General features: G+C 37.4%; 1 protein-coding gene across 35 annotated transcripts in view; it reads right to left on the bottom strand.

Annotated features, from left to right (window-relative positions):
• Positions 1 to 1,194: 1,194 nt before the first annotated feature.
• The window catches only part of LOC129567485 (extracellular serine/threonine protein CG31145-like), a 66,511-nt gene continuing 44,739 nt past the window's right edge, over positions 1,195 to 22,966 (bottom strand). For 22 of the 35 annotated variants that reach the window (XM_055444438.1, XM_055444445.1, XM_055444420.1 and 19 more), the window contains 14 exons: positions 12,160 to 15,482; positions 8,500 to 8,897; positions 8,075 to 8,299; positions 7,700 to 7,824; positions 6,498 to 6,576; positions 6,056 to 6,148; positions 5,429 to 5,624; positions 4,853 to 4,900; positions 4,071 to 4,151; positions 2,892 to 3,004; positions 2,598 to 2,697; positions 2,464 to 2,504; positions 2,250 to 2,314; positions 1,195 to 2,156 (listed from right to left, as the gene is read on the bottom strand). In XM_055444438.1, coding sequence (XP_055300413.1) covers positions 2,020 to 2,156; positions 2,250 to 2,314; positions 2,464 to 2,504; positions 2,598 to 2,697; positions 2,892 to 3,004; positions 4,071 to 4,151; positions 4,853 to 4,900; positions 5,429 to 5,624; positions 6,056 to 6,148; positions 6,498 to 6,576; positions 7,700 to 7,824; positions 8,075 to 8,299; positions 8,500 to 8,723 — 1,527 coding nt within the window. In that variant the 5' untranslated portion in view covers positions 8,724 to 8,897; positions 12,160 to 15,482 and the 3' untranslated portion in view covers positions 1,195 to 2,019. Of the gene's footprint in view, positions 2,157 to 2,249; positions 2,315 to 2,463; positions 2,505 to 2,597; positions 2,698 to 2,891; positions 3,005 to 4,070; positions 4,152 to 4,852; positions 4,901 to 5,428; positions 5,625 to 6,055; positions 6,149 to 6,497; positions 6,577 to 7,699; positions 7,825 to 8,074; positions 8,300 to 8,499; positions 8,898 to 12,159; positions 15,483 to 15,616; positions 15,818 to 22,966 lie in introns of those variants that run through there. The other 13 variants (XM_055444428.1, XM_055444426.1, XM_055444434.1 and 10 more) reach the window with 3 other exon arrangements.

The following is a 22,966-nucleotide window of genomic DNA, read 5'->3' as shown; positions in this document are numbered from 1 at the left end:
CTCTGTGTGTATGCTATTTTCGACTTCCGTGCAAAGTGAGACTATCGACACGGCAATTCGTACGAATGATGCACGTTTGATGCTACGTATAAAAAACATGAAAATGTTTTGGATAACACCCAATTTTCCATTATCGCTTGAGCGCTCAATCTACGCGTTAGAAGAACCCCTCGATTTGCCGCATGCACACAGCACACGAAAAAAAATATACACCACTATTTACTGGTATAACCGCTGTTTGAAGGAATGTACATTAAACGAGTTGAGGTGAACATAGATATGGGAAGAGAGTGACACACGGAGAGAGTAGAAAAAAACTGTGAGCGAAAAAGAAGAAGAAGGTGGAGGGGAAGGAGATAGAGTAGTGGAAAAATATGAACGAATGCCGCATATAAAGCCGCTTTTTACGTGATTCGTCAACTGTCGAATGCGATTTTTAAATAAAATACACGTTTTTGCATCGAAGTTGCGAATTCAAAATGAATCCCGATACATCTTACTTGGAATCGGGTGCTTACGAGCTTAAAGCGGTTATACGATTCATATGTAGCGTACGTTGAGAAAAAAGGGGTGAGAGGAGATTTTCGCCCGAAAATTCTGGCTCCGGTTCAAATGAATTGTGTCGAAATAATTTAACAAGTTCGGGCGACATAATTTCCTCTCTCGAACGATGAAAAATGCTTTGATCATCAGAATGCGCTGGGTTGCATGAGCACACAGTCCCATACCATTATATATACTTATATTCATGGTGTTCGGTTTTTGTTGGCGTCAAAAAATGAATAATGCATACGACAGCTAGGTGGAATATTTTACATTTTGAACATTGATATTTTGCACTAACGACGATGACGGCGGTAACGACAACGACAATGACAACGACAACGACACCAATCAAACGCAAACAAGTACTTACCAAGTATGCCGCTGTGGTTCACCATTTGACGCTCTCATTCAGAGCGCGCGCACACATCGATTTCGCTTCGTTTGTAAATTGATAAACCTGATATCGAATCTCAACGGTATAGTGCTCCACCGGTGACACACAGGCTAATTGATTGCTAATTTCCCACTTCGATCGCATCGCGATATGATGCTGTATGTCAGCATTTTTACCGAAAGTAGAAGTCAATCGATTGTGATAGATTTAATTAGATTCAGTTTCGCCCAGAAAATAAAATACCAATGCAGCAATTTCAGTGTAAGACATTCTTGAATGTTCATTTTTATTTCCTTTTCAAGGTATACACAAAGATTGGTTTCAACGTATTTTTTTTTTCGTTCATCGTTCGTCACTTAAAGGTCATCATAACTCATATAAACAGGATTCACTTAATTGGCTTAAAACATTTTATGCTAAAATTATCCATGTCTAATATCATTTTTCAACATTGGATTAGTATTTCATCGCCAATAAAATCAAATATATATATTTTTTCATAACAAAAATATCGTAATTTTTTTTCGCAAAGGTCAAATTAAAAAAAAAAAAAAAAACACACTTCAAAATAAAACATTTGTTTTTTTCCTAAAAAAAGCTTATTAAAACGAATCATCAATAGTTTAAACATGCGGTAATAATGATAATAATATAACGGAGTTAGAAATAAATGTAAACCTTATCTCTCGAACTAACATAAATAGAATTTGTTCTTATTTATCTACATCTTAAAAAGTCTTGGTTGCATTGGTTGTTTTTTTGTTCATCTTGTTCTCCCGTTCTACGTTTTTTTTCTATTTTCTAAGTCCATTTTCTCTATCATCTAGCGACGCTAACCATCCTTGAGTGCTTATGAAAACGAGGAATTTAATTACAATAAGTGTTTGTTGTTGCTGTTGTTGTTGCCATTCTACTTGTTTTTCTCCATCATCTCGGTGTTCCTATTCTCTGCTTGTGATTCTCCCCGAGAACTTATCGACTGAATTGGCTGAAGCAATAATACATTTGGAAGCGAGCGATTGAGAGGCAGAGTGAGAAAATCAAGTAAATGGCATGTTTGTGTTTATTTGTTCAAGGCCCTAAGTAAAAACGACATTTTCGTAGGTAATCACAACGTCATCAATGGAATTCTTTGCCACACAATCTCGAACGCCTTTTAAAATGAGGTCGACACGGCGATCAAGCGCTTCCAAATGAGGTTCCCACAAAACCGGCGCTGAAAACAGACAATGTTTCGGTACAGTTTTGTTTTGGATTTTCTAGTTGGATTTTGTCGAAAATTAACATGGTAAACACGTTCGCATCTTACCTATCGGATCTTTTGCTAACGATTCGCGCATCACAACTGACAATGGTTTTGGGCCGGCTTGAAATCTACACAAATTGAAATGACAATTTTATTAAATGAAACGAAAACCAAATATAGTACAATAGAAATTTAAATTGAAAACGTGCGGAAAAAGGCGAAAAAGAACCAACACCATCCGGTTCATTAAAATTATTTGTTCTTAATAAATACTTACTCTAAAAGCCGTTCAAGCGTTGTCGCTCTTATCATGCAGCACTGTAACGACACAAAAAAGAAGAAGGCGAAAAAAATAACGTAAAATATAAACTCGTTGAAAGCTTCTCTTTATTTACATGAAGAGATGCGTACCTGTAATAGCGGCGCTAAAATGGAGAGCTCATCGTGGAATGGTTTGCCAAAACCGCGTCCATGGTCACAGTGCAGCGTAAATGTATTGTTACCGAAGATTCTATGCGCCATTCAAGAAACGGCAGAAGAGAATGAATCGAAAATTTTAATTATCAATACACTTGAACAGTCTGACGTTAAACGTTGATATTTTTAGTGTTTTTTTTTCGGTTACGGGCTCGAAAGAGTTTGTGTTTGGCTATGCGGTAGAAAAAAGCGGCTTCAAGATGTAGGTATATATATACTAATACTTACTTGAACGTTTCGTAATGGTGGCGATCCATGTTGCCCGTCAAAAAGTCAAAAACAGCCATATCCATTAAATCGATTAATCGACGACCCTCGCTATACGGGTGAATATCTTTCACCTATACAAACAAAGTAAATGGTAAATCATTTTTCTTGCAGCATTTTCACAGTCACTTATTTGCCCGTTCTCACTCTACGCATCGACTTTTTTCCCTCTTTATTTATTTTATGTTTTAAGAAGCGAGAGAGCGAGTGAGATCCTTTCGGAGATTTTTTTTCTTCTGTTTCGTCGCTGTGCGAAGTGTTCGCGTGGCAGCGCGGTAAATAAAATTCAATTCGCTCTTATCAAATTCGATTAAATACGTAATTCTGCTTCATTACACTCAAAATTGTTTGTTTTTCAATTGAATAGAAAATAATAGTATGAATGGCAGAAGCAGCAGCAGCATCAGCAACAGCAGTAGGAGCATGTGAACGCAGCCGATGCCAAAAAGGAAGGAAAGGATGCGGATACGTTATGCTGTCGGTATGTGCTTGAATTTAGTGAGATCAAGTGTATTGCACATACAGAGAGAGTGTGAGTGAAAACATTGGCACATAGACACACACACACACACACACACACATACAGGCGACTATCATCGTTCAACATCAAATGGAAATAAAATCAAGCACTTAAATAAATAAAATGAAGAAAATGCCGGGATGAAATTCGAAAGAAAAAAAAGCCAACAAATGCCGGATCGACCGAGAGATGAAAGAAAGGCACGAAGCCACTACAATACTATATTTCAACATGTTCAAAAATTGAGTCGGAATCGTGCCATAAAAATAAAATTGAACTCAATAATTGATCTAGATGTGCAAGCGGACAAGGGCAAAAGAGAGACATTTAAAACCAATTCTTATGATTATTTCCGCATTTTCGTCTTGTCTCACTCGCACTACGTCTTGTATAGAGGAAAAAAACGATTGGTTGACGAGAGCGAAGCCAAACGTAATTTCGAAAGGCCGAGACAGAGAGCGATAAAGAAACAGATCGGCGAAGGGAGAAGAGTTGATGGACAGCATTTACACTATTATTCCATGGCATTTTGAACTGTTCAGGATCTGAGTTATTTTCGTCAATCGAGTGAAAATGACGAAAAGGTGAGTTAAACGTATCAAAATAAGATGATTTCTTACCATACTACAATAATCTTGGTCGGTTTCCCATGATGCTTTTCTTCGTTTGTGATATGATCTTCGCCACGGATGACGCCAAGCCTTAACAATCCACCAGCAACAGTAGCATCAGCATCGGCAGCAGCAGCAACAACAACAAAGCGTAAATCCCATTCATTTTCCAAAGAAACGAGATTATTCGAAATGGAACGCAGCCGAAAAAAGCGGTACGATTTTCGTCCAATAGAGCAATAGATAGAACGAGGAGATGGAAAAAGGGAGAGAGAGAGAGAGAGAGAGAGAGAGAAAAAAAAAGACATGAGAATTCATATATAAGAATCAAAAGATGAAAAATAGCAAAGAGCACGGATACTATGGAAGTATCGAAACCGAAGTGCAGCAACGCAATAGAGAGACGAGGGCGACAGAGAGGGTGGTGTATACATTTTCACTGTATGTGTGAATGTGTTCAAATTAAATCGATTTGTAACAGTTGATAAGAATCTCTCAAATCCCATTAACTGTAAGTGGGAGTTCGATTAAGCCCAGCTTTCCTAATGCCGTTTCATCCGACGCCGACGACGTAGCCACCGTTTTTGTTTGTATATCTACTTTGATTTTCAATCCACTCATCTCTTTTCTTCTGTACACACACCGTTCGTTCGTTCTCCGTTTATATTCCTCAACTTCTCACTTTTCCATGCAATTTATTCGCTGTTACCGGTACAATCTCATCGAAATAAATTCGCCGAGATTTCTATCGCTTACTTTTTTTTTCTTTTTCATTCATTCATTCCACTTACCTTTCGTGTTGACCTATCAAATTTGGGAAGATATGCCGCAAACGAACCCTATATCAGTTCCAAAATAATGAACAAAGAGAGAAAAGGAAGACATTTAGTACAATCATCATATTGAGATTACATACGTAATAAGTAACGGGGTTGGATGATAATGATGACGATGATTTTTTTTCCTTTGAAAATGTTTAAATATCCAGGGAAAACGTGTTTGTTCAGCATACACAAAAAATGAAGATGAAACCCTTACGCAACAGGACGATGAATTGAGAGATAAATGAATAACTCGCATTCAAAATGCGCGCACGTGAAAATTATTCCGGAAAAAAATTGCACGATTGTGATTTTTATAAGAAAATAATCGAATGAAATAGCAATTGAAATGGGAAAACTTTTCCACTTGTTCGTTTCCATAAGAGTTGCTATTTTGCATTCATCTTTCACCGTCGAATATGTTCGAATGGTTGAACAAGCCAGAGAGAGAGAGAGAGAGAGAGAGAGAGAGAGAGAAAGGGAGGGAGGCCACGTGATTTAGCTCCCTCAAAAAATAACGAGCGCGACTAAAGCGCAAAATTTTACCTCAAGCATATCGGGATTGCCGCAAATGGCGTGAGATGTATCACAGTAGTACGAGCATTTCCCATGAAAGCATAAATTATTTGATGGCGATACGAAGAATGTTTTCAGTAGATCTTCGTCGGCAACTCGATAAATTTCGGTAGTAATGTTCAATGTTCTGCCGGTAACTGGCATCGCCCTTCGGAAACCTAAAATTCTGTTCGAGTCAGAAAGAAAGGTAAAAATAATTATATATTGAAATGTTTGGTGCACAATGATAATAAAATAATGAGACAGTTATGTATTTTTATCAGTGATCCAAATGAACAATTATGAAAAACGGAAATTGTGTGGCCGCTACTCGAAGACTATGATGGCGGTGGCGGCGACGGTGTTGCCAAAGCACTGCGAAAAAACACGAAGGTACTTTGCCGAGCCAAGCACAAAAATTGTATGCATTGTTTCATTGAACATTTCATTTCTGGCGGATCGAATGATTTTTTCTTCTCTTCTTCTCAATTTTGTTGCTCTTCCTCGCCATGCTAACTTTTTCAATGTTTAACGTGCGCTCGCAAAGTTTCCATCGGTTTTTCGTAGAAAAAGAGAGAGAGAGATGTTCGATATCGTAATAAAAACAGAAGACCTTACCTATCTAAATGGAATGCAGCAATCTCAGCTGTGTGTCGTTCAAAGTCAGTGAAATAAAAATGATTTGGTAACGTTTGTTGTTCACGTGGAAACCTGTATATGCAGTGAGAGAGGAATAGAAATTGTTACAGAGAGAGAGAGAGAGTAAGAGTGGAGATAGAGAGAACTCAAGAATGAATATTGAGGTTGAGAATAAGACAATGAGAACTTTGTTTGGACTGTCTGAACGAGAAACGATAAGTAAAATAATAGTCAAGAGTCAACAATGATAAACGATTAAACAATATTTAATTACGAAAACCATTTAAAGTTCAGGGCAATATCAATGTTTTTTTAAACGTCGTCCTCGCACACACACAAACTGGGTTGGTGAGTGTGTACTGTGTATGCCACGGCTGACGAAATGAAATTGCGTATACAAAAGCAGTGCAGAAAAAACTACCTCATTGGTTTGAAGAGGGCTTCAAAATTGTTGCCATAATCAATTATTAGTTTCAGTTGAGTGCCGCCTTCTTTTTGCTCTGTAAACATAGATAAAGAGAGAAATGAAAAGAAACAATGTAGGAAGAAAAGGACGCTTAAATTTTGGATTTCTTGGTTACTGAGTGTTTTTTTTTCACTTCGTGAAATAAAATATCGCATCGTCTTTAGCACTTTGCATGATTTTTTTTCTTTTCTCTATCGTACTTCTTCGAGGGACGGGACGGAACAGATCGGTTTGTGTTGTTTTAAATTATTTGTTGCTGCTGTTGCTGCTGTCGCGTTGCCTATACGTAATCTCTAGGCCCACGAAATGATCTCTAACCAAAGAATGTTCGTGCACACGCGTCAGATTACTGTTAAAACATATAAAGATTAAAACTTTTATAAGATATGATGTGCCTAAAGTCTTAAGGCAAAAAACGAATGTGAACGCGTTTGAAGTTCGCGACGAACAATTTTTCCTTATCCATCCCGCGCATTCGTTCGTTCGTTTATTCGTTTGCTCTAGGTTCGGTCACTGCTCAAATGCAGCAACACTTTTGTGTGTCTTCGAAACAAATATTCGAATCGGTGTTCGGCGTGTCTTGTTCGTTCACTCGCTCGCTCGTCTCCTTCGTTTCCACTTTTAATTACACGGAACAATAGAACCCAGCTTTTAATCTTGTTTATAAAATAATTCGTAATAATATAGTGGAAATATTTTTACTCGGCTAAAGTTATCGCTAAATAAATTTCGGGGAGAAATGTTCATGTTTAATCGTATTTTGTTGATGTGAAATTTTGTTTGCACACAAGTATTAAAACATCAGCAGCAGCAGCAGCAGTAACGGCAACAACACCAACCAGACAATTCGATGTCGTCTGCTCATCTATGCATCGTATTCCAACCGACATATGGGTATCGAGCTCATTGCCCGACGTCTGTCGATCTCTCGAGCCGTGCATTCAAATTGTGTATGTGATACAACAGAAGTATCGATGGATGTGTGTATAAATAAAATGCCGTGATTTTGCGCATCCAAAAAGTTATATTTAGTTTGGTGGTTCACATTACAGCTCAGGGAACAAGATGATGACTATGACAGCGACGACGGCATCGAAAATACGAAGAAGAGCGAGGAAAATCGTTCAAGTATAGTTGTAGGTTTGAAAGCTACTTACCAGCATGTTGAACCTGATTCGTTGCCATATCGTGTAATAATTTATCGACTAAAGTTGAGTTCTCTGGATACAGTTCATTCTGTCTAATTTCCAGGTGAAATTTATCTAAGTTCGTTGAATTTTCACTGTGCACACGCAAAACAAGCAGACAAGTGGAAAGTGTTAACAAATGAAGAAAAGAAAAGAAAATGAAGAAACGTGGTCGTTATAAAACCATTTAAAAGAGGATGTGCATATAAGTAGTATCGAGTGCAATGTGATGCAGAGAGGGAGTTAATCACAAAAGTGCATGTACATTTTTTTCTCTCTCTTATAAAAACTCCGATTAAAACTACTTCAATTCAATATGAAATTGCTTTATAATTTGATTCTTACTTTATATGCATGTTGAGGAGTTCGCCAAGCGTTGGAAATGTTTCCGATTCGCTGGATGCTTGCTTTGAGGTTTTCTCATCATTGGTTTTCAGCTTTCGAATGGCTTCTTTTAGGTCTTCGAATTTATCTTTTGGCTTAAAAGTCGTCCGTGCTGTTGTAACCGTATGCTGTTCGCCACTCTGTTCCACTGACAATACGGTTTGCACCCTGGGCATTATCAAATTTCTGCAAATGATGAAATCCGAACGGAACATACACATTAAAACCCGTTAAGGTATCAGATTTTAAGCTGTGAACTTCACAGCTACACATATACGACAAAAGTCGAAATGTTATGTATGGAAAAGATAGAAAGAGAGAGAGAGAGAGAGAGAGAGAGAGAGAGAGTTTTCGAGTGAAAGTAAGCGGATGAAAATCGATGTTACCCTAATTGAAATTTTTCTTTGAATGCTGAAAATACACCGTTTCGATCCGAATCATTTGGTGCAACGAGTTTTGCATGCATCGGCGGCGGCAACATTAAATGACCCTTTGACATATTCATATCCATTTGCAAGTCGGCTATAAGCAGAATGGTAATCAACACCAGTGATACGCCCAGGCCAACGGCCAAACGCTCTTTTAACTTCATTGATCTCATCAGACCCATTTTTGCTCCTCCCTGTCAGTCCAGATTTAATATTTGTGGTCGAATTATTTCAACAGATGCAATCACAATTGCTTTCTAATTAAATCGAAAACGCGACCGTTTCACTACTACTCGGTTGAGTTTGTGCCGGTTCGTTTGATGCACGGCCAAAGCTGTTTTTGGTTATAAAGTAGCCTGAAATTGAAATCGGAACAAAGATAAAATTAATGCAATTGCCTGGAATTCGAATAGAGTTGTATGTTTGGTATTTTGCATCTCATTTGGAATTTGAGCTCTTTGATGATGACATTCGTACCAATCAAAGGCGTTCCAATATTTGGAATCAGCAATAGTGGAATCTTTTTTTTTCATATCTAGCCTATGCGTGTGTTTGTGTCCTGTGTGTAATGTTTCTGTTTGATCAAAAATGAGCTAAATTTGATTGGGAATGAGCTCCCATTGAATGGCACAAGAGATAACGCACTTCATTGAGAGTGAATGGGAGAAAATGTTTGCTGGAAAATTGTTTGCGTTATGTTTGGAAAATCGTTAAGCGAGCTTCATTAATAAATATCTTGTACGTGCGCAATCGTTTAATCGCGTTTTATTGCAATCGAATACGAATAAACAACGATGCATTCATATTTCTCTTGCTGAAATGTCGGTTTTTATTTAACTTTCTTTGCCAACTTTCGAATCAGCATCTGCAATCAGATCGAAAAGTGAGTTTGTGCATTGAATCGGTGGTGGTGATGGTGATGGTGGTATTGCTGCTGCTGCTGTTGAACCCAAAACAATTTCACCTTGATTGACCAAATATTGCGGAACATTGTATATCATTCCGGCAATTTGTGTTGTACGTACAGCACGTACGAAAGATTGCAGCACAACGATAAATATAAATACGCCTGAAGAGATTCGTATAAAGCGTATCCATTTCACGTGAATCGATTAAATATGCTAAAGATATTGGTTTTGCCATTCGATTTTGCGACCGGCAAACACTTGAGAATGATTCGAATGGCGGCCGGTTCAATTGCTATTGGTTTGTGTTCGATAGATGCCGGAGTATGAGTGATACAATCTCTCTCGCACGCACATGCACAAGCAAACTCAATGGAAATCTGGAAGCATAATCAGCTATAATTTCATCTTTTGCTCCTTCAACCAGATAATAACTTAATTATCGTTCTATAAGCAAATGAACAAAACATTGTGTAAAATTATCAATTATAGGTGTAATAAAGTGTCAGCAATTAAGGCAGAAGAGCGGACAACAGCAAAAACAACGAGAACACTAGCAACAGCAGAGGTAGGAGCAGAAGTAACAGCAACAACACAATGAAGAACAATAACAGACAAAAACTAATATAAAGCAATTGTTGGCCAACGAAAACTTCTATCCGTAAGATAAATTGCATTCATTTTATGCGTACGTCGTTTGCTTTGTGCAAGTGTCGTCGTCTTTGCTGATCACGATGAAAATGAGCGATTTTTCCGCGTGCAAACGCGCGCTTCTTCACCACCACGACCACCACGACCACCACGACCACCACGAACAACAGCAACAACAATAGCAGCGCCAACCGAATGAGAAAACTAAGCGACGGTTTTCTATTTTCTTTTTTAACGACCATTGTTTCGACTTCTTTGAGCAAAGCCACAAATAAACAGTCGAACTGACTATAACACCGTCGCGCTTCAGCCACACACACATATATATATAAAAGATCCGAGCCTTTTCAGCTCGACGCTTGTGGCGGAAAAGTTCACAGATGGTCGAAACGTTGTAATTCGATGTGTCGGTGGAGGCTCTTCATTATACATACCGCGCGAATGGTATATATTTTGCGCGCATTTTCAACTTTTCAAACTTTGTTTCGCCGACAAAACGAAGACGATACGATACGACGGCCGCCTCGACTCTTCCGTCCTATACACTGCTAATAATAATAATGATAACAATAATAATAAATAGCCCGAGTACATTTTTCATTATCTCCTCAGAAAAATTACTTTGAAAAGAAAAATTTTCTTCTGTGTATTTTCACGTCTCTTGATTCGTTTTTCTTTTTTTTCTTGTTCACTCTTCTCGTTCCTTCGTGTGATTCGGTTTCATTTTTTTTGTAACCGCGTTCACCACCACGATACGTCTTGGTTTTTATTCTGACGCAAATAGTTGTTGTTTAATTTTCTCGGTTCTTTAGATCCATTTGTTTGAACATCGTTTTCACCCGTGCTTTTTCTCGTTTTTTTTTCGCGTGCGACTTGGCCATCAGTATCAGTGTATTCACAACATTAACATAGTGACTGGCTTTTGTTTGGTCCCATGCTCGTTTTGGTCTCAAATCATCTGAAAAATCACATTCTAATTTTCGGGTTGTTTTTTATTGGGCCAGCACACCCATATATTTTCAAGCCATGACATTTCATTGTCGTTGCATCAAACAGGACCGGAATGATTAATTTTAAGCGGCTGAAGCAACAGTAGCATCTAGTCGCCAATGGTGGAATGGTGTCGTTCAGAGAGCACAGGAATAATCAACGATAGACACACGCGTAAAATACAGGGAAAAAAGAGGAAGAAGTACGTTGTACAAAAATGATCATAAAAACGGTCGTAATTCAATCAAAACCATTGCGTTGCCGGGATTTTCTTCGCCTTTTTTCTCGTCACTGGCCGCTCACGCGCGCGCTATTCGGTTAATTAGCCGGAACAAAGGTTTTCCTCAGTTTTTTTCCTTGCTGCTGTTGCTTTTTTTTATTCGATTCCGTTGTGTCTTTTTTTGCTTGTTCTTCAGTGTGGCCGTAAGTGGTTTTACGACAGCAATTCTTGAAAATGTAAAAAAAAACCATACTCTGTGTTGTTGTCAGAGAGATGCGTGTATATTCGTGTCGTGTGCCAAAGGATAAATTCTTTGATTGCTTCTCGGATGCGAGGGGGACGAATGGTAAAACAAGTCGGAAAATTAAAAAAAAGCGATGAAATTCGCTCTGGTTACAGATTGTTCGGGATTTGAATTGACACGATTGAATTAGGAACAACGACGAATCCGAAAAGGTAAAAGGTTAGACGATGAAGATTTCATTTGAATTTGCATTCATTCGAAGTAATAAAAAAAAGTAGGAGGAAATTGTTTTAAGAACAAAAGACCGTTTTAGCGATGAAGAAGCTGGTCTCATTGTGCAAAACATGATGGTTGTGATCTGTGAACATATGCGCTTAAGTAAAATACTGTCGGAACGATGGTAAAAATGTGGTGGAAATACGCTCAAAAATTTAGCCAATGTCAAAATAACCACCCGTTTTTCTTCTAACGAACCAACCAACAAATGCCGCTGAATTATGGCCCCATTGTTTTCTTTCTCAAGCAGAACCATTGCACACAAGCAGCTGCACACATTGTGGTTTTACGAAAAATCAATAAAAAAAAAGACATTATATGTCAATATTTACCTTAAATATTACGTTTACTGTTACGCTTTTAATGTTCATCGGCAGCATTTACTGCGCCAATGACTGCCAAACTAACTCCAACTCTTTCTCGGTTTTTTGTTAAATGTGCGCTAGCAAATCGGCTCACCGTCTGCAGCGCTAAAATAGCGTCAGCAAATTTATGAACCAAAAAAGATTTGTAAACTGATTACACAATAAACAAATATACAGCAAAAAAAAAAGTGCGCGCACCAGCAGGTAGATTCACAAAATAACCAATTTATTTGGCACGAAATATACTAACAAAACGTAAATTCGACCAATTTGAACACCAATTTTCATTGAGTTTTATAGGTTTGAGTTTCTGTCTAGCGAGCGTTTTTTATGCGTTTTTCACTTCGTTCATTAAATTGAAGAGTCTTTTGAGCTGAATAGCAGTTAAAATTAGCACAAATGGGGTAAAACGAATGCAATTAACGAAATTTAACGTAATTTAACGACAAATTAATTTCTTTTTCATTTAGCGAGAATTTCTTCCCTTCTATTTATTTTTCTTTCGTTTAGCTACTGATTAAAATACTTAACGCTTAATCGAAGAGTGCTTGAGTTGGAAGAATTACCGATTTATGGAGAATAATTTAACGAATAATATCACAAATCACTTAATTCAGTTGCCAAGTCGTTTCTTTGTTTTTTTTCTGTTTTGGTCTCCTTCTAAATATTCATTATTAGAATAGCGGAAGATTGAAAATCATTGGTTACACATCAAATTGTTGGCTACTTAAAAATTTGGCATGAAGAGTATCAGTTGAATTTAAATCGTCACAAAATTATTTATTGTCAATAAACTCGAAAGAATCTGTGTGCATTTCTGTATGTATATTTGTTTTTTTTTTTTCGCTTTTCCCGTCACTTAAAACTTATTATTTATTTATTTGACAACGCGAGATGTGTGTATGTGCACAAGAGTCTCTCACTTTAGAATCCGTATTTTTGCACGAAATTATTCATGGATTTGGCATTGCGCTGTTCCAATTGAGTTTTAATAGATCAATGCGAAAGATGTGTTTTCATGTCATTATTTATTGCGTTAAGCAAAGAGATGATGTTGAAAGGTGTACATAATTTCACACTTGCTTCGTTTACTTGTTCATCTCTCTCTGTTTCGCGTGCGCGCGTCGCAAAAGCTCTTAAGTTTTTGTTGTTGTAATCGCCGTCGGTGTCTCTTCAGCGAATCTACTTATCAATTTGCGTGTGTGGTTGCATGTATTGGGGCTTGGACGTGAGTTTTCGATGATTTTCAAACATAAAACGAGTCTCTCTCTAGCACACACGGTAAGAGCTCAGCAAACACTTAGCCCACGGTTTTTCTTGCTCTGCAGAGAAAATGACAGATGATAATCACAGCTTTATTGCCACCACCGTCTACGCTTTTTCAACGAAACGTTTCGCTATCTATGGAAGCACGATCAATGTCACTGTCACTGTCACTGGCGCTGATAATGTAATGCGAATGTAATGAAAACCAATATTCACGGCACATTCACTTTTCGCACTTCGATGTCGGATTCTTTTTTCCAGTCCAACACTGACGCACTGTTGCTGGGCCTGGTACGCGACACAAATAAAAAAAAAATATTTTGAAACCACAGGAACAGGCACTAATAACAACGACGACGATAAATGAAAAAAATGAGATTTTTTTTTTCTTTATTTCAGCTTTGAGTGAATAAAACAAAACAGAAAAAAAATCCGCGCATCGAAAATATCGCACTAATAATAAATGTGTCTATTTTGGCTCTTTACATGTTCTCGGCACCGTTTTCAATATATCGTCAGACTCAGCAGAAAATCCATGGAAGCACTGCGTAACCAGCATGAATATAAATACACGGCAAACGCGAAACAGAAAAATCGAAAATTTCATACAACACAAAACATTTAATGCACATATAACATATTATATCGACTGTATCAGCAGAAATAAAAAAAAATATATATATAGGAATCGCATGTACCGACGCTATTTGCTTGCGCACATTTAATACGATTAAGGAACAATAAACGATTACAGCATAAATAAATTTATTTAACAGAAGCGAAGCGAAGAGCACAAAACGAAGAAAAAAAATGTGTTATTCTCAATTCGAGAAAAATCACACCGAGCAAATGTTTATTTCGTTTGTTTTTTTTTCCGTTCACTCACTATCCCAGCAAAATTGTGCGCCAGCAAAACACAGTTCTATCCACGCACAAAACGAGCGAATGTGGAAATGCGAATGGATGTTGTTTTTTTTTTGTTCGTTTCACGTCTTTCACTCCCGCGGAAGATATATTACTTTCGATGCAGTTAAGCTAGAATCCATTTTTCATTGCACACGGATTTATTTCATGGTATTATTTTCACGGAGCGCACTCAATCAGTTTTATCAATGAATGTCACCGCAGAGTAAGAGCGGAGGAAAAAAAACAGTATCGCACCAATTGCACACCTTTTTTTCTACACACTGCGACTTAGTATGTGCCGCTTGTGTTGCGTCATGAAAACGAATTTAATTTTAAATTGGCGTATTTATTGTGAAATTATTATCATCTGATTGTGAAGTAATTTGTATATTAGGTTTTTTTTTTGTGTGTGTGTGTGTGTGCATGTGTTGTTGCTAGCGTCAACATAAATACGATTTTATTTGGAATTGTTATTTATTTGGGTTAGTGCGAAACCGAACGTTCATATTTTTCAACCATAAATTCGTTTTTGCACCATACATTCGCGATCTAAAGCGTTATTAGCGGAATTTGCAATCCTTCATTGTTACACGATTTGACACAGTTTTTGGTTCTTTCTGAAGAACAATTAGTAAAACGCACGTGTGTTTGATGGATAAATTACAGTTGAATGAATGCTGGTTTGAAATCACAATTCTAACCATTCAAAAATGAATTGACACACGTTTCGTGCGCTCGCCGAACGTAACAGCAGAAATTACACATACAAAAAACACACAGAGTCCACAACGATTTCAGAAATTGGATGCCTCGAAGTTTCTCGTCACGTTGCAATGACTGTGGTAGTTGATGATTAGCGCAGCTTGTGATTGACGTGAAGCAACACGATGTTTACGCAGAACAGCGCCAAGCCGAAACGATGCACACATTGCCATCAGAGAGAGAGAGAGACAGTTCACGGCTGCTAGACACGGAACCCAGCACCGAAATTGAGTGGCAAGTCTCGGTGTGGCGACGGTCCTGAATGCGAATGACACTGATGAACTGCTTGTACAATCTGCTGTCAAACTTTTCGGCCCAGTTTCCGATCACGAACTCTCGAAACTTTTATGACACTTCTATGTTGGAAACGATGACGATGCCGCAACCGAATGAAAAAAGAACCGAGAAGAAACAGATAAAAAAAGAGAACATTATAAAGATTGAATTTGCCCAATTCGGTATTTTAAGTTGAAAAGAAACAAAACAATACAATTTCTTGAATGAATTATTGATGAATTTGGTCAAAATCAGGAGAAGAATATAAGTCAAAACATTTGATTAGTTTGAAACGGAGCGAGCGCACAGCCCGAAACGCACACTGCCAATGAATATTTTATTTAAAATAGAAATTGAACAGAATACACTCACAAAGTGAGCGACTAATATGATTGCTCGACTTCGTTTCGAATTGAATGAAACGAAGCGAATAAACAAAAGAAGAAGAAGAAAAAGAGCAATATGTTCAAGAGTGAACAAAAATATATCAAGCATAAATTCACTTGCAACGTCATTCGTACTTAGCATTTACATACCAATTATATTCATTCTTATTGCATCAGCATTTTACATTGTATCAGCATTTTTTATTGTATCAGCAAATTTGTTCAATTAACCATTTTTCAATGAATCGAATTAATTAAAGTAAAACCGTGAGCAATACAAGACGTCTTTTATTTTAGTTCAACTTGTTAATGTAGAGCTTCTACACAATACGTTATCACGGTATTCCAGTCACTATGGAATACTTGAGCCAATGCGATAAGATAGACTGTTTTGGGTGAGAGATAATACAATGACTGGTAAAGCGTCTGTATTGATGGTTAGACCAGCAATTTTGCTTATCAATTGTGCTGTCTTGTTCGTGGGTCTGTTTACCGAACCACAATGCCACACAAAATAAAAAACAACGAACGACGACGACGACGCAAATAATTTAGTGAATGTTTAAACTAGAAAACACACGCACCGTTCATCTCTCACGCTCACAACGGCGTCGGCACAATGCAAAGTGACGTTCTGAAACGTAAACAACTTGGATGATATGGGGCATTTAGACGTCAAAACACATTAAAAATAATTAACTATTAATTTTTAGCGCTATAAAAACGGTAACGGTCGTTTCTTCTTCATTTTTTCAGAAAAAGTAGGCTATTGCTTTGGTTTGCGTGGAATAGTGCGAAATACGAAACGTTCGAGAGCGAAAGAGCTCTCTTGAAAAGTGGAAAAGCTGAAGTCGAAAAAAAATGGGAAACGGCACACATAGAAATATTCATGATGTTGAAAGAAACCTTTGAACATGTTCTCTGCATCACTGACGTCACCGTTATCATGCGACACACCACAATCGAGCAATATTCAAAGTCAGCGCTTTTTTTCCTCTCTTTTCTTTCATCGGGTGAGTCACTTTGATTTGCGTTGCGTTGAATTGATTCGTCAAAATGTATTTTCTTTGAAATGTTCAAAGGAAAACGATGTTGAAATTTTGATAAAATAAAAATTCGCCAAAAATACGAAAGTAATCTAAAGTTGCTCAATTTTTTCTCCATTTTATTCTTGAAGAAATTGCCGGTCCATGGGATTAAAATCTACCCAGTTTGCATGAGATGAAGAAAAAACAATTGAAAAAAATGTATTTCACCTGTTGATTTGGACATTCATGACTCAATTAATATTTGTTTATATGAATGTCCGAGAATGAAATGTTACACTTTGAAAAAATTCGATTTTGTTGTTTCATTTCAATAAATTTTTTATTTTTGTTTCACTTATATGTGTTGTGAATAGAAGTTGCATTTTCATTCTCGGACATTCATATAGTTTTATTCTTCTCTCGCTTCTGCTTCTTTTCCCTCTTTAGATGCTTTTCCCTCATGATGAACAAACAATATGCCATTTGAAGGACAATGTCGAATTCCGGCACAACGCTACAACGTAAACAGCTCATTCTTTCTTTTCTCTTGCTCTTGCATTCGCTCGCATAAGCGTGGACAAATACAACTGAACAAACAAACGCAACACGGCAAACAAGCGGTTTTTATGGCAAAATATACACACCGTCATATCATAATAAAAACAAACTTCTATGGTTGATAAACTTCCTCGAAATTGTAACGTACAAGCGGTTATAGTATTATGCCTCGTTTTTCACTGTGAATTCATTGATACAAACGTGAATTGCGTTGTGTGCATGCTTCTGTCGTCGCTCACTTTTTCTCCAATTTAATATTGAATTGAATTTAATTATCGTGCACGAAACAATTTTACCGGATCATTATGAATGAAATGAACTGCGATAATCGAATGCAAGTGAGTCAATGGATTTATTGATAATTTTTTAATAGATTCAGTGCAACCTTTTAGCCTTAAATTGGAAAAAGGCATGTAGCGACGGCGGCAGCGGTAGCATCATTTTCTACGAGTGAGAGAGAGAGAGGAAGTGAATGCTATAGCGAATCTCGCATTTAAATTGATCGAGAATTGCAGCGGCTGCATATTGTAGCGCGTTGTAGGTAAATATGAACTTTTAATGCAATTGTAAACCATGTCGTACATTATTTAGCAGATCCACGTGCACATGGGATGGATACGAGCGGACAGTTTCATGCACATTTAAAAGCCGTAACCATAAAGTTCTTAAATAGTCAAAATTTTCGGCTTAGTTTGGCAAGCCGAACTCGGTTTTAATCATTACAACCGAGTGAGTTTTCGAGCGCGTTGATGATTGGAATGCTTTTAGCGGCACAACCATGAAGCAGATTCCGTGATTGTCGAAAATTATTTGTTCCACTAAAAACATATGCTAAATGCAATTAATTTATACAAAATGCTAAATATATCGTTTAATGCATCGATTGCTTATTTATCAAACCGAATGAAATGTGCACGAAAATAACTGACACGAAACACAAAAGCTAGCGCCGTTATTGCCGTCGCCGTTGTCAGTGGGTACGAGATAGAAATGCAATCGCAAATAATAAATGCGATTTCACATCAACTGATTAAAAACAGTTTCCATGTATTTTCAATTACGCTTAAATTTCCATCGGCTACGACAACAATATATTTATGTGGCCACCACTAGCAAAATGCATCATTATATAGTATTTTTCCATTCGAGTCTATCTATGTTTGTGTGTATTGAGCTGTATTGTGCTGACCAATATCGAATGTGGATCGTTCAATTTGTTGATGAGTTCAAATGGTGCACGAAAAACCAAATAATTACTACTTTCGTTTCGATTCATCGTTCGTATCGTTTGTATTATAAAAACAAACACATTCATATACACAAATGCAGTGGGAAAATAAATAAATTTATTATCGATTCCGCCCTTTCCATTCAAATAGTTGGTATACAATTTGTTCCTGTCTCCAGTCGTCGTACTTTTCGCTCGGTTCACTTTGTCTAGTTTGTGTTTTGCAACTTTTCATCGAAAACGAAAGAAGAAGAAAAAACAGCAGAGCACAGAAACAATTCAATTTCGAATGGAAAAAATGGACAAGAAGAACCGAGCGATGTGAGAGAGATGGCGGCGACAACGCTGCAGCCAGGAGATTCACATGAGAAAATTATCAAGTTTGTGACTCGATGTGCAGTACAATTCCATTTCGCTTCGGAGTAAGCAACGGAATAACAGCAAGCAAAGCATCCAAATACTGGACATATTCTTGTATCCGACAATTTCTCACGTGAGATTGAAAAGACATGACGCAAAGAAAACGAGTCGAAGAAGCAGAAGAAGAGCTGCGAGCAGAAAAACGGATGTTGAATCCAATGGGAAATACATGGAATGAAAGCGTGCTTTCCATTCTTCGTGTGTGTGTTTGTGAGGGTATGCATCACTGTGTTGAAGAAGAGTAAAGTTTTATTCTATTCTTTCTTAACGGCATCGTCTTTAAAGGATTTTCGTTAGTTCTACATTTATAAGGCGTACTTTGGGTGGTTTTTTCTTCTTTTTTGTGATTCATTTCTCTCCGTGTGTGTTTGTACTCAGAATCGTTCAGTGGAAATGAAGCGAGACACATGAAGAGAAAGAGAAAAACAAGAAAAAAAAAATTGAAACGTTGATAAATTAGAAACCATCGCCGAATTTTTGATTAGCAAAACTCAATGGCTCACAAGCTCCATGTCGTGGCAAATTGATTCAAAAGAAAAATCTCAGGACGAATCTTGTGATGCTTCAGGCCATGAATGCGAACAGTCAACAAATGTCTGAGTGTGTGTGTGTGTGTGTGTGTGTGTGTGTGTGTCACACTGTGTGTTCGTTTGTACGTTTTGTTGGACTGTCCATTGTTTTAAGCGGAATAAAATAAATTTTTGCTTTTCGGAAAATGGAATTGCTTTGTTCGTTGTGCCTTTTGATTAACGAACGTTGGCGGAACACGATGTTGAACAAGAGCTGTTGAAGGGTGACGGTGATTGTGACTGTATGTGTATGTATGTCTACATGCTGTGCGCTGGCCAATCCATCTGCTCAGCAGTGTTAAAATTCAAGAGGTAGATCTACCGAAATCGAACTATAATTCCGAAAAACATTCCACTCGACTGAAGTTTTATTGTTTCTCATTCGCTAGATAATCTGCTGGAGATTTGTACTTTCTCATTCAGTTCTTCGACACGGATACACTCGTACAAACATCAACAACCTAACTCACCCATCCACCCACCAACCAAGTTTTACTTTGCTTTCCTTCAAAGCAAAAGAAATTAGTCTCTTGATTTCATTTGCAGTGCACTTCACCGGGCTACCGATAAACTCAATGGATGAAATTAGAGAATTAAATTTGCTGCGAAATGAAAATAGAGCAATTTCGGTGTATACCTTTGTTCTCGATGCCATTTCAATTAAATCAAATCTCAACATTTATTAGATTTTATATGGAAACTGGTTGCCTTGTGCAGCATTTTGTATGTATTGCTGGAAATTATTGCTAAATGTGATCGCTGCATGTCAAACAAAAATGTTCAAGTTGCGTGCTATGGTCACACAAAATGCTGTAGCTTTAGCAGGAGCAGTAGCCAAACTCAATGTTCGCTTCAATTATCATCATCGACTGGGAATAACAGACGCTGACCCATCACATTTCACATCATTTCGTATAGAAATGATCAAAAAAATTAAATGACAACGAAAATAAAAACGTGAAAAAAAGATTTACACCATTCATCTATTTATGCTCGATTAATGTGGCTTCAAATGGGTTTTTGGCAGCAAAACGAATGATACATATAAACTGTTTTGATGCTCGTTTTTGTTTCCTCGAAACTATTTTCAAAGCCATAAAGCACGCAATCATGCCACAAAAAGTGCGACAAACACGAACCACAAAGTCCAGTTAACAATATTTTCGCCACACACCGCCACCAAAATACAGCGTGCGCACACACACATCGACCAGAAGCCGACCGAGAAGAGCGATTGAAAGAGAACGAACGAGACAGGGAGCGAGGGAGAGAGAATGAGAAAATATGTATAACGTAAAATAATAATTGCGTAAAATAAATGTTTAAACAACACAATTAAACACCAACAATTATTACATTATTGTGCGGAATAAATTAAATTGTATTACACATTTAACGGTTCAGAACGGAAAGTGGCGGCCTTTTGCCGATGCATCCAATAAACTCATTATAAAAACGTACGTAACAGAAAAGTATTAAATACTGTTGTTGTAGTTGCTGCTGCTGCTTTTTTTACGTTTTGGAAAAGCAAAAGGAATTTCATTTACGATACATACAATCATATTTTAATAAACCCTTTCATTTCCTGCATTTGGTCACCGCCACTGCCGACGCTCTTCTGGCTTTTTTTCTGATTTCATTTGTTCATCGATTTTGCGCTTCGAGTTGCGTGCAATCGGCTTGATTACGTGCTATGAACATCACGATCGGAATGGATTTATTGTGTCTGTCGACTGTTTGCCAATTTCTTGGGTGATACAAATAAGCTGCGTGCAGCATAATTATGATGCATTTCCCATCTGGATGTGGTAATAACGAAAACTTTTCGTTATGTGTTTATGCGCGCAGCGGCAACGCTGGCGGCGGTGATTGTATGTCATTTTGGCGTTAAACTTGAATAAGCACATGTTTGAGTAGCATGATGATTGTTAGTTTAGTCAGTCTAGCGCAAGTTCTTCGCAGCAAAAACATCATTTTCTGGAAAATTTATCTCATTAACACAATTTTCGGTTGTTTTATTCAAATGTAACTATAATTATTCGCGCTACAATCTTTCTCTCTCTCTCCCTCACAATTGTTCACTGTTTGAGATGTAGTGTGTCTTGAAGCGCGTACATACAGCGCATACACACACACACTAACATACACATAATTTGAGTTACTTTACAACGACTCGTTGAGGTTTACCATGTTTACATTACATTCAAATGGGAAAAGTCAGTATTTCACTCATCGTTTAAATATTAATTTAATGTTCTTCCACTCCAAAAGTGATGTACTGCGCCTCTCTCTCTCTCTATCTCCGTGTCTCTCGGTCTTTCTCTACACATATAAGATGCACACGCAAACGTTTATCATTTGTGTGTATGAGAAGTTTTATATGCTTCGTCGTTATCATCGTCGGCGTCGGCAACGTTGAGCGACAGAGAGTCAGGTACCTATTTGTCGATTTGAGATTATAACAAGAAAAGTTCGTTTTTCGTCGTTGGAAAATTGTCGTATGTGTCGGGCGGTATTTTCCGTGATGCCTCTCAAACCAAACTTAAAACTATCAAAAATTTACGATGCACACGTTCTTAAGCTACGAAAAATGTTGCACTCTTTCAACATTTCTTCGGTAGTTGTTGTTTTTTTTTTCGTCTCAAACTCACATCTACACACTCACACATATGTCGTTGGCGCCCTCTCGTCTTGTCATTTTATTGTTGTCGACGATAAAATGCACCGGAATGCAGCAGCAAAATCAACGTCATGAAACATTGAAAAGGTTAAAAAAATTTAACTGACATTCACAATAGTTTGTCACAAGTTTTCCGAGCACTTTCTCGACACTTTAGTTATCATCTCATCAAGAACTAAACAAAAAAAAAATAAAAACGGATACAACAAAAGCAGCAGTAGCAGCAGCACCAACAATAGAAACATTTTCTGGGAAGCAACGACAACAATTAAAAAAAAAAAATTATACACTACAAACAATGAATTGTCGTCGAATTTTCACATGAAAAACTTGCTTTTGAACGTCAACGAATGAAAACAAAAAAAAATTCTGTTGAAATCAATTGACAACACTCTCAACTCACTCAGACCTAGCACAACATCATTGGACCACATATGATTCAATTTTTCCTTTCGTTTCCTTGGACGAAAATAAAATGGCAGCAAAATATGAAAATCGCTTAAATCGCGATGTAGTAGTGAGCGCGCGAGAGAATTTGTGTGAGCTAGCAGAAATGTCGAATAGATTTGTCATCATACTGTTGCCACTGTATCAAATGCATTTGTTCGACTTTTAAACGTGGCACGTCATCATAATGTTAGAATGACATCGAAAATTTTCTGCATATTTTATACTTGCAAAATAAAAGTTCCGGC

This window comes from Sitodiplosis mosellana, unplaced genomic scaffold (genome assembly GCF_009176505.1).
Source record: "Sitodiplosis mosellana isolate CC-2019 unplaced genomic scaffold, AAFC_SMos_1.0 Smas_scaffold_11, whole genome shotgun sequence".
Lineage (NCBI taxonomy): Eukaryota > Metazoa > Arthropoda > Insecta > Diptera > Cecidomyiidae > Sitodiplosis > Sitodiplosis mosellana.
The sequence above is the reverse complement of the archived record's forward strand: the minus strand, read 5'-3'. Positions and strand labels throughout refer to the sequence as shown.